At 55.4% G+C, this 10,864-nt stretch overlaps 1 protein-coding gene across 1 annotated transcript; it reads left to right on the top strand.

Moving 5' to 3' along the window:
* The first annotated feature begins 685 nt into the window (after positions 1 to 685).
* On the top strand, positions 686 to 5,105 carry SIX2 (SIX homeobox 2). Its single transcript, XM_068403255.1, has 2 exons — positions 686 to 1,342; positions 3,895 to 5,105. The coding sequence occupies exons 1-2, from the start codon at positions 783 to 785 to the stop codon at positions 4,196 to 4,198; spliced, it is 864 nt and encodes a 287-aa protein (XP_068259356.1). The 5' UTR covers positions 686 to 782; the 3' UTR covers positions 4,199 to 5,105.
* The last annotated feature ends 5,759 nt before the right edge of the window (positions 5,106 to 10,864 follow it).

The raw sequence follows: 10,864 nt of genomic DNA, 5'->3' as shown, positions 1-10,864 counted from the left end.
CTGCAGCGTCAATCACGGCGGAAATTTCTCCCTCGCTAGCTAATATCTCAGCTCGCAGGGCCGCCTCTGAGTGGATCTGAGCAATCTGTCAACCCAGCCGGGGAGCCACCTCAAAACAGATCGGGTTACCCCTGATTGACAGCGTCACCATGGCAAATAATTTGACTAAAACTATTGTCTTCTCCTGGCAGTCCCCGGGTCAGATAACCGGACCAATCACAGCGCGGATAATCACTTTTCATGCCAGCTTAGAATAATATTATTAAAAAAAAGGGGGGGAGAGAGAGAGAGAAAGAAAGGGGGGGAAAACTCCGAGAGGGAGAGGAGCGAGGGAGCAGGGCTTTACCACTATATTATGTGGGATCTTGCGGCGGCGGGGGGTGGGGGGGAAGCAGGGAGATCCCAAACCGGCGGCCGAGGGGGGTGGGGGTGGGAGAGCCGCGGCCGCTGCGAGCGCTGCAGATAGGAGACAAAAGAGGCACAAAGTTACTCTCGCAACTCGGACTTACAAAAAGGAGGCGGCCGCGGGGAAAAGCCGCCCGCACTCGGGCTCCTGAGACTTTTTTCTTCGCTCTTCGCCTTTTTTTTTCCCCGGCTCCCGCGGCCGCTCCGGGGCCGGCCGCCGCCGATGGCCGCGGCCCTCCGCGCCCGGCCGTGACGCCCGACCGGGCCCCGCCGGGCGCCGCCGCCCCGGGGCCGGCCCCGCATGCCGGGCGCTGCCCGCCGCCCCGCGCCGCTCCCCTCTATGCGGCCGTAGGGTACGCGGCGGGGCAGGGCTCACCATGTCGATGCTCCCGACTTTTGGCTTCACCCAAGAGCAAGTGGCCTGCGTCTGCGAGGTGCTCCAGCAAGGCGGCAACATCGAACGGCTGGGGCGGTTCCTCTGGTCCCTCCCTGCCTGCGAGCACCTCCACAAGAACGAGAGCGTCCTGAAGGCCAAGGCGGTGGTGGCCTTCCACCGGGGCAACTTCCGCGAGCTCTACAAGATCCTGGAGAGCCACCAGTTCTCGGCGCACAACCACCCCAAGCTGCAGCAGCTCTGGCTGAAGGCGCACTACATCGAGGCGGAGAAGCTGCGGGGGCGACCCCTAGGGGCGGTGGGCAAGTACCGGGTGCGCCGCAAGTTCCCGCTGCCCCGCTCCATCTGGGACGGCGAAGAGACCAGCTACTGCTTCAAGGAGAAGAGCCGCAGCGTCCTCCGCGAGTGGTACGCCCACAACCCCTACCCGTCCCCCCGTGAGAAGCGGGAGCTGGCCGAGGCCACCGGCCTCACCACCACCCAGGTCAGCAACTGGTTCAAGAACCGCCGGCAGCGGGACCGCGCGGCCGAGGCCAAGGAAAGGTACGGCTTCCCCAGCTCCCCCGGCTCCCCCGGCGTCCCCGACACCCCCGGCTTCCCCATCGCCCCGGCCCCGCCGCTGGCCCTGCGCCTCTCCCTCTGCCCTGGCCCCGGATGCGGGGAGGCCCGCACGACGGCTCGCCCGGGAGGCGCTGGGGTCTCCGGGACAGGGGTGCCCAGAGAAGCAGAGGCGAGCGAAGTGGGCCCTCGGCGAGGGCGTCTGTCCGCCAAAAGTAGCCCCGGGAGAGGCGGCCGGGACCCTTTCCCCTCCGAGAACCCCCTCCCCTCACCGCTGGCGCGGCGGCCGCGGGGCAGCTCCTTCTGCCGGGGCGCTTCCCACGGTCGGCGGCGACTCCCGGTTATGCTGCGCGGCCGCCTCCTCCCCGCCACAACCCGGCGTGAAGCCCAGCCGGGCGGCGGGGCCGGAGGTGCCGGTGCGGGTCCACGGCCCGGCGGGAGAGGCCGGCGGCGGGGCTGAGGGTGAGGGCTCCGCGCCCCGCACTGTTCGGAGCGTGTCCTTGAGGGCTACCTCGGTGCAGAGAGTGGGTCTGAACGCTGTAAATGGTGTTTTGCAAAAACTGCCTCTAACGTAGGCTCCTGGCGTGAGCCGGGAGACCTGGACAGGGACTGACCGGAGCAATCTCTTACCTCGCTCCTTAAATTGCAGTTCGTATTCACTACCCAGGAAGGTGCTCATGAATGCATGTTAATAGATGTATATTCTTAGACCGACCGTGATTCCGAAACTGTGTTTTTCTCGTTAAACGGAGTGAAGGAACAGTTAATTGCTGTGCAGAGGTTAATGCCTACATCCTTAGGTATTTGGGATGACTTTTCCATCAGCGGTCCCTATGCCTTCGGAAGGCGGTTTGAAGAAGCAAAAAGCGTCCTCTAACTGCACAGAGGCCCCTCACTAGCTCTCTGCATTGCCCGGTCCATACGGATCTGATCTTAGGGCCTGCGCGGTTAGTTAACGGATTAGAAGTCTCCCGTAGATCCGTGCCTCCGAGGAGACTCCTTTTTTCCGTTTCTGCCTAACGTGCTTTGGAAACGGCAAGCGCCGCGGCCGCGCAGCTGTGCAGCCCGGAAGGTTCGGGCTCCGCACAGATTTGCTCCATACTTTTCCTGAAACGGCGCTAGCGCTTTAATTTTCCCTCAAATCCCCGCAAGTGTTGGTTTTACGAGATGTTAGAGATCCTTTTTATTGCTGATAGAGGGGACTCACCTTCAAATATCCAAAGAAAATGAAGGTTACACTTATTCCATTCTTTTTTTTTTCACGAGGAATCAAATTTTAAAGGTCTCCAGAGACAAATAGGATTTTTGACATTGAAAAATACACTCAACCTAATATTACACTCCAGGCGTTGGAAAACAAACCGTTCATGGGATTGCCATCTACTCAAGCAAACTTCTTCAAACAGACCTTTCTTGTCTACTTTTATTTTTTTGGCATAAAGTGTCTCCAGCCACATCCTGCAGCCCTTATTGAGGACAAACCGTCAGCGCAATGGCTTCACTTCTCTCAACCAAATCCTGCAGGACAGGGCCCCTCTGCCAGATAGAGTGTTTCAAAGCTTCCGCAGAAGCTTTTAAATAGACTTGAAATGCCTTCAGTATTTCAGGCAGAACTGTGTCTAAAGTATTTCTACGAGGGCTATGTCTAAAAGCCGCCGTAGCCTTGACGGGACGACCGCCCCCATCCAATCTTGCCCCTCTCATTTCGGGGAAAAAAAAAATAGCGTGTGTATGTACATATATATATGCGCAAGGGCTTGGCCAGCCTCCAGCGATTTCTCGGTATTTACCCGGTGATGAGTTTTGAAATTATGTCCTGCCTGTGTCGGTAGGCGCACCGGCGGTGCCGGGTCCCCCCGCCGCGGAGCCGGGTTAGGGGCCACCCGGGCTGCGCCCTCCGCGCCCGGGGAGGGACGGAGGGATAGCAGCGGGCGTGCGGAGCATTTCCCGACAGGGCTGGGGAAATAAGCGAGGTAATTCTGTTTCCTTGTCTGATCTTCCATATTGGGCTGTGTTTTGAGCCTTAAGCTCCGGGCGGGGGGAAAAAAACACCCGTCCAGTCACTTAAGCAAAAGCCTTTCCTGCCTTATGCGAGCCTACGGGACTGTGCTGCCGCACAGAGCGATCCTGCCTGCAGCTCACCGAGCTTTGGCCTTCCCAAGCAGCAATCGCAGCCGAACTTCTCTTCAGCTCCGGGAGCAGTTTTAAAGTTAAAAAGTCTTTTTTTTTTTTCTTTTTAATGTCTTCCCCCCTCCCCCCCTTCCTACCCCCTCCCTTCCCACGCTGTGCAAATGCTTTGGAAGAAGAAAATGACGTTTTGGCAAAGTGACACTTTCCGCTGGGCTAGTGGGAGCCTCTGTTTACAAGCTCAGCGGACCTTAGACCTTTGTGCCAGATGAAGAGGCCTTGGAGGTTTGCAGAGTTTGTAAACCTACTGTTTCTGCAGTCCCCCCCGCCCGCCGCCCCCGCTCCCGCGGTGCGCGCCCCGGAGCGACGGCCACACGGTGATTTCCCTCCCTCTTTTGTGTTTCCTATAGGGAAAACAACGAGAATTCCAACTCCAACAGCCACAACCCGCTCTCGGCGTCAATGAACGGCAATAAGACAGTTTTGGGGAGCTCAGAGGACGAGAAGACGCCGTCAGGGACCCCGGATCACACCTCCTCCAGCCCCGCACTGCTGCTCAGCTCCAACCCTGGGCTGCAGCCCCTGCACGGCCTGGGCCACCCCCAGGGCCCCAGCGCTATCCCCGTGCCCAGCGCCGACCCCATGCACCACCACAGCTTGCAGGACTCCATCCTCAACCCCATGTCATCTAACCTGGTCGATCTGGGGTCTTAAAACCGCGTACACGCTCCCTCCTTCGCACCAGCCCTCCTTTACTCTATTTTTTTTCCCATTTTTTTTTTTTCTCCTTAATCTTACCAGAGACTTTGAAAGCGATGACAAACTAACTCCTTAGTGGATGTGTTGTGCCCTTTGGCAGCAGCCTGGCCGCAGGTTTGGAAGGTATGGGACTTGGCTGTGAGCAGTAATGTTGTGAAAAGCCTTAAGGGTTGCTTAAAGGTGGTCTCAGGCGTTTAAGGGCTGTAGGACAAGAACTGTGATTTTCATGGCAGGCTGTAAAGCGGTTCGGTGTAGCAGCTCTCTCCAGCCTTAACTTCACGAATCTCTCGGTGGTGTCACTCAGTCAGGCCGGTCTGTGTGGGAAGAGGCACATTGTAATCTTTTTTTTTTTTTCGGGGGGTGGGGAGGAAAGGGGAGCGCAAGGCCGCTGTTTCCATGCCTATTTGGAAGTTACACATCGCTCACGTTATTCTATTGTAGTTATGTATCCATGGCAGGTGTACGATGTACAATTTCAACTAAGAATACAGAAGTTGTAGTCAAGTTATAGCAGCAACACGCGCTCTAGGCAGACTCTGTAACCTTCTTGTAGCTGATGCTATGCAGAGACGGCTTCTTTGGCCTTGTCCATGTGGTGCTTTCGCCATTTGCTGGGTGGGAAAGGACGTGATGGCCTGGTTCTGGCCCCAGCGGAAGGCAGGGGCAGATTCTCCTTTTGGTGTGCAACGAGGGCAGGAGCCAGCTTTAAAAATAAGAGAGGAATTGCTGCTCAAGTTTAGACCTAAACGACAGTATCAACCGCAAGTCACTCACCTTAGTTTTGTTTATTGTTTATATTATGTGAATACATTCTTTGGAAAATATTTCTGCTTTTATTTTATAATAAAATTTAGAAATCTAACTCGGCGTGTGGTTGCTTCACTCGCCCGCGAGGTGTTTTCGGTCTCAGCCCCGAGAGGAGCAGGGCGGGCAGCTCGGTGGCAGGGGCTGGAGCGCTTGGCCGAGGGAGGCGGCAGACACCCGGGCGATGCTGGGGCTTCCCTCACTGCCGCCACAGAGGCGAGTGACTCTCTCCCTCCACCTCCCCCGGGCCGTCAGATGGCACCCCCGCACCCCTGACCCGTTTGGGGTGCCCAGCGGAACAACGCCGGTGCACTTCGGGGGCCGCTCTGGCCCGTCCCGGCCCGGGGAAGCGGTGTGCGGCGGGGGGAGCTAACGGGGCCCAGCGGGAGCGGGGAGGCAAGGGGATGGGGAAGGACTGGCAGTGCGGGCTCTAAGCGGAGCGAGCAGGTCGCCCACCTGCTCCCCCGAGGACACGGCCGGGCAGGCTGCGCGCTTTTCCTGCCCGGTGTCCGCTGGCCCCGGCAGAAAGTCGCCCCCGCTCCCCCCCCTCGCCCCAGGGGCGGGCGCGCAAACTGAGCGTGGCCAGACCCTGCTCCGGGGTCCGGCACGGCCGGGCTGCAAACACCTTTCCAGCGGCCGTGGGAGTGATGCCGGGAACGGGATTTCTCTATTCCTCTCGTTTTTCTTTCTTTCTTTTTTTTTTTTTTTTTTTATCCTTTCCTGTAAGCGCAGGGTGGCAAAAGAGACAGGCAAGTTGCTTGCGAGTTTACTTCATTAAAGAATAAGAGCTCAGGGTGAATTTATTGCAGCTTGCACCCCTGCTACCAACTCTTTGCTAGAAGCCGAATGGGATATATCATCTGTTTAAAATGTTCCTCAGAGCTTGCAAGGGGTTTTATACTTTTTTTTTTTCCTAAAATGAATTTATTGTGAAAAATAAACTGAGAAAACGATATGGCTTCAAGGGGGATAGAAATATGTGTAGATCAGCAAAGATCGTGTCCAGGTTTCAGACGCTGGCTGAAATTTCAAGCAGAGAGAGTTTTGTGCGGGCAATGTCCTAATTTGTTATAATCTGGGGCTGGATTAGCGCCTCTGTGCGATTGTGGGTGTCCGCTGAAAGCACATTTCTCTGAAGCCCCGTTAAAGTCTATAGAAGGGAAGGTGTGGATGTCGGTAACGGGGAGGACTGGCTTCGGAAAAAAGCTCGTTCTTTCTCGTAGTTCTAAATCCAGTGGTCTCGTTATGCTGGGGTGCAGCGGGGTACAATGGTAGAGCGGAACCAATGTGGTATATTCAGGGTTACGTTTCTCCTGTTTCTGCTCTTTGGGGTGATTTTTCAGCAGCGGAGAAGATGTGGCTCCTGCCTCTGCTGTGGGAGCGTACCAGTGGGGTCGTGCGTGCATTAGGGTCTGAACAGCAGATCCTGTTATTTCCGTTGAGGGGCATCTAATAATTTTAGCTATGAATTTTAATCCTTTGAAAATATACATTTCGCAAGTATCACTGCCACTGCTTCCTAGGACTACAGAGGATCCCCACTCCCTGTAAAACAACAAAAAAAATGCAGCGGTGCAATATTGGAAAGAATGAATTAATTGGCTCGTTAATTGTTTTGTATTTTTAGAGACAGGAGTAAGTTTGGGAAGGAAAACAGAACGACTGGGTTAATAAAATATGGCCTTGAAACCGAAATAAAGCCTTAAGGCTTTGCCGCCGGAGGAAAAAAAGAAAGAAAGAAAGATTATAGAAAGTGAAGCCAAGATGGGGAACATTTAAAGAGGCAGTATGAAAACAGGATGGGGTTTACGTGGTTAATAAAAGGTCATATTGCACAGAGGAGGCAGAATTCGATCGGGGAAAGTAAATGAAGGGCTGACAGGGTGAGAAAGGCCCTTTGAAAGCGAGGGGCGATTAAAACTCCTGTAAATTGCAGCGAGGATCACTTATATAGGGAGAGAGGAAGAGGGCGACTCGCTGAAGTCAATTAAAGACAGCTAGAAAGAGAAATCATGCAGTAAGAAAAAAATAAATCTGCAGGTCAATCCAGCATTAAGGGCACACACATCTTAAAGCCCAGATGATGGGACGTGTGTAATGCAACCTGAAAACCCGTACATGTTCAGACTCATTTTATAGGGCCATACTCGCCTTAATAATGATGTTTGGTAAATTAGTCCAAATCTCCCCGATTTTCCACGCACAAAAAAAGTTCCCGACTGAGGAATATGCCGAAACTGACGTGACTAATCTTTGGTTTAAAACAGATTAGTTATGATTCACTAGCATTACGTTACACGGGACATACCGCATCTCCGGGTGGGTTGGTTGCGGGGTACCCGCGCAGGTTTCGGGGCTTAAATAAAAAGACGGTTCGGACCCGGCAGGCTTTACCCATGGAACTCGCCCTGGCTAGCCCTGCACCGAGGCCGGGATGCGGTGGGCAAACCCCACAGCTGAGCCCCGATAGCTTGGACACCTAGGGGAAAAACCGCGCTTGCTTTCTCTCTCCTATACGCACGCACATACATATATATATATATACACACAAGTGCATATATATATAAAAAAGTGGTATTTGCTCTCAAACTATAACCTTACCAAATTACATAATGAATGCAGCATTTACGGACCCCAGAACTGTAACTGGAGTAATTCCTTTAGATAGCAGGGCACTGAATATTCACAGTGTACTGGAACAGATTTGTTCTGCTGGGAAGCGCTGTACTTTATTACAAGAGTGTTAACTGTCCCGGTGCTGCGCTGAAGAGGGTCGTGAGAGAAACTGCACCTTTGAGAAAGAGAACAATTCTGGCTGTCCTGCCAGGGCGCAGCTCTTCGCTCTGCCGGGGAAATACTGATGGACGCGAGGGGAGAGCGTCCCGACAGGCTAGTGAAGATGTGGCACAGTCCCCGAAGGGGCGCGTGACGCTTTACTGGGGACAGGGAGCAAGTTTATTGGAGTAAGAGCCTTTCCTATGAGTAGGGAAGCGTGTGCCGGAACTCGCTATCCAGCTGGTTAAACGCCTTCCCTCTGCAAGCCCTTGCAGGAGCTTGGGGGCAAACAGGACCCTCTGGGAAACACAGCCGCATCTCATCTACCAAAGACTGTGTGGCTGCGTTTTCCTTTGGATAATATAAGCCATTTTGCAGACATTCAACGAGATCTACACGAGAGAAGTAGCCTGCTTGGCATATTTCTTGTGGGCTATCCCAGAGAAAGCTACGTTCCCTCTTCTCCTCCCCACCCCTGGCTCAGCAGTTTGGGCCTAACTGAAGCCTCAATGTGTGTTTGAGGGGGGCTGCTCCAGCCCCACAATGAAAAGCCTTGGAAGTGCCCCTGCCTGCCCAGCGATGTTTGTGTAAGGCACTCGGGCTCCTGTTACCAGACCCGGAAACAAAATCGATTGCCTTCTTTAGGAGAAACAAATGCAGCCCCGTGTGAGCAGGCTCTTGCCTTGAACAAACCCTCACTTGAGCATGACAAATAATGTAGGGGGATGGCGATGAAAACACTGGCCACTGGCCCTTACTGCAGAGCTCTTTAACTTCCTCTGCTTAGTGAATCAAAACGCTACGGCTCAGGCAGCCAAGAAAAATACACTGAAGGGAACTTTCAGTGCTTCAGCACACAAGGAAAAGGTGAGGGTTTTGTCTGAAGGAGAGTAGCTCTGGGGTTTGGAAAAATACATACTTAAACTAAGGAGATGGGCTGAGCCATCAGCTTCTTCCCATTTTGCCGCGGGGCGCGGGGCTCAAAGCTTCCCCTCCCCGCACCGGGTAGGCGGCTCCTTGCTCGGGAAGGAGGTCCATGACCTTCCCACTCAAATAAACGGGAGGGGGTGGTTTGGTTGTTGGTTGGGTTTGGGTGGGGTATTTTTGCCGCTGGGCGAAAATGTTCAACCTCCAGCTCTAAATATCAAATTCGCCTTTATCCGGAGCCCCGCTGTGCCGCGGAGCCGATCGCGCTCCGCGCCCCGGGGCTCTGGGAGGCGGCGGCTGCCGAGCGGGCGGCGGGCTTGCGGGGCGGCAGAGCAATGAGCTGCTCCTGCCTCCAGCCCAACCCGTGTCCTACGGGGAAAAAAAAAAAAGACTCCTTTAAAAAAACAGAACTTCACCAAGAGCCTGGGACTCGGAGGCAAACGGATAGGTTTAGTGGGAGCTAGCTAAGGTGAACAGACACGTAAAATGTTACATCAGCAAACAGTGCTGCTCAGGAGAAGGGGGGAGAGAGGAGAAATCACTTGGAAAGATGAAAATCGCACATGTGCTTCTGATGACCCCATTAGATGCGAAGTCCTCCAGGAAATACATATTTGAAACAGCCAGGAAAAACAAACATGCCTTTTATAGACTTGCCTGTCCCGCCATGAAAAATGCAAACCTCGATATGGTGCGTGTGTATCCAGGGGGTGGGAGGGAGGAAGGGGGAATAGATTTTGTAAAGAACCCGATGAAAGCTACCTTCATCAGGCATATTCATTTGCGCTGCCCTGCTCTCCAAAAATAGTCTGCAGTGTGAAAACCGAGGCAGTAGTTAAAACTACCGCGTGTGAGGCGGACATCTGAGTCTGAAAAGTGACTGTCAGGAGCTCGCCTGGTGTCAACACAGGCAAGACTGGCTGGCAACAGTGAGGAAGAAAAAAACCGGCGGGGTGAAGAGTTAGTGGGACTTTATAAAGCCTACAGTTTGCTGTAAAGTTGGGCAAAGTCCAGTAAATCATATTGGAAGAGCGATTTCTAGCAGTGCAGGAGTTGGGGTCTGGGCAGAGATACCCCCAAGCCCGCCGTTCCAAAGCGCCGTTTTAGATGCGGTTGTGCTGGGGGTTGGGGGAGAGAGCAGAGACTTGATTCGAGAGCACTTCAGCAGTAAAAGCATCATCGTTCCTCCTCTCCCCACCCCCGACCACCCTGCCCACGGAGCCGGACGCAGTGACCCCGCTGCCGGCAGCGCGGGCAGGCTCCGAGGGAACATTTGATCCCCCTCCCCGCTTTCCACCGCGGCCGCTGGGCGCCCCCCGGCTCCCGTAGAGAAGGGTCAGGTCCGCGCCCACTTCCCGGAGTGTGTTGTCCCCTCTGCGGGGCCTGGCTTTCTCCCGGGGCTTTGCAAACCCTGGTGGCAGGTGCCCCGGGAGAGGCGGCCGTCGGGGCAGCGGGCTGCAGGCCGCCCCCACGCCGCTTGGGGACACGCACTGCTTCACACAGAGACGACGAGGGTGCATGGCCAGTTACCCGTCGGGGAGACATCTCCCCCTCGGGGGGGGGACATCTCACACCTCAAGGGCTGTCGGGGGGGAGCAGGTGACCCTGAACCCCCCTGGTTCAGTGGGATGCGTTTAATCGAAAGAAGCTAAATATCGTCGCTCTGTTGTCACCGAAGATCTGCGGGAGCGGGGAAAGAGTTACCAAAGCCTGAGCTAATGGCATCTCCGAGAGAGGCCCGACCCGACCACCGAGCAGGGCCGAGCCGGGACCTCTCGTCTATTTACCCCGACGTCGTGAAACTGAGCGGCCGCCGGCTCCTGCCGCCGGGGACTGCCTGCGCCGCGGCAGCCGGAGCCGCCCCTTCGGAGGAAGCTGGCTGTTTCCCACCCACAGGGGCGCACAGGGCAGGCGAGGTATCTGCTCCCAGCAGCTCGTTCCTTCCAGCCCTCTCCGCTGCCCGCTGCCAAAGCCGGAGGAGCAGGGCAGGCCACGGCCTCCTCGGGGCGGCAGGCACGGAAGGCACAGGGGCTGCTGGAGCTTGGGGACGGGGCTCCCAGGCTGCTGCGGGGCCAGGGACAAGTGGGTTTCTCTCCATACCCTGAGATATTCAGT

The sequence above is a fragment of the Nyctibius grandis genome, chromosome 1, assembly GCF_013368605.1.
Source record: "Nyctibius grandis isolate bNycGra1 chromosome 1, bNycGra1.pri, whole genome shotgun sequence".
Lineage (NCBI taxonomy): Eukaryota > Metazoa > Chordata > Aves > Nyctibiiformes > Nyctibiidae > Nyctibius > Nyctibius grandis.
The sequence above is the reverse complement of the archived record's forward strand: the minus strand, read 5'-3'. Positions and strand labels throughout refer to the sequence as shown.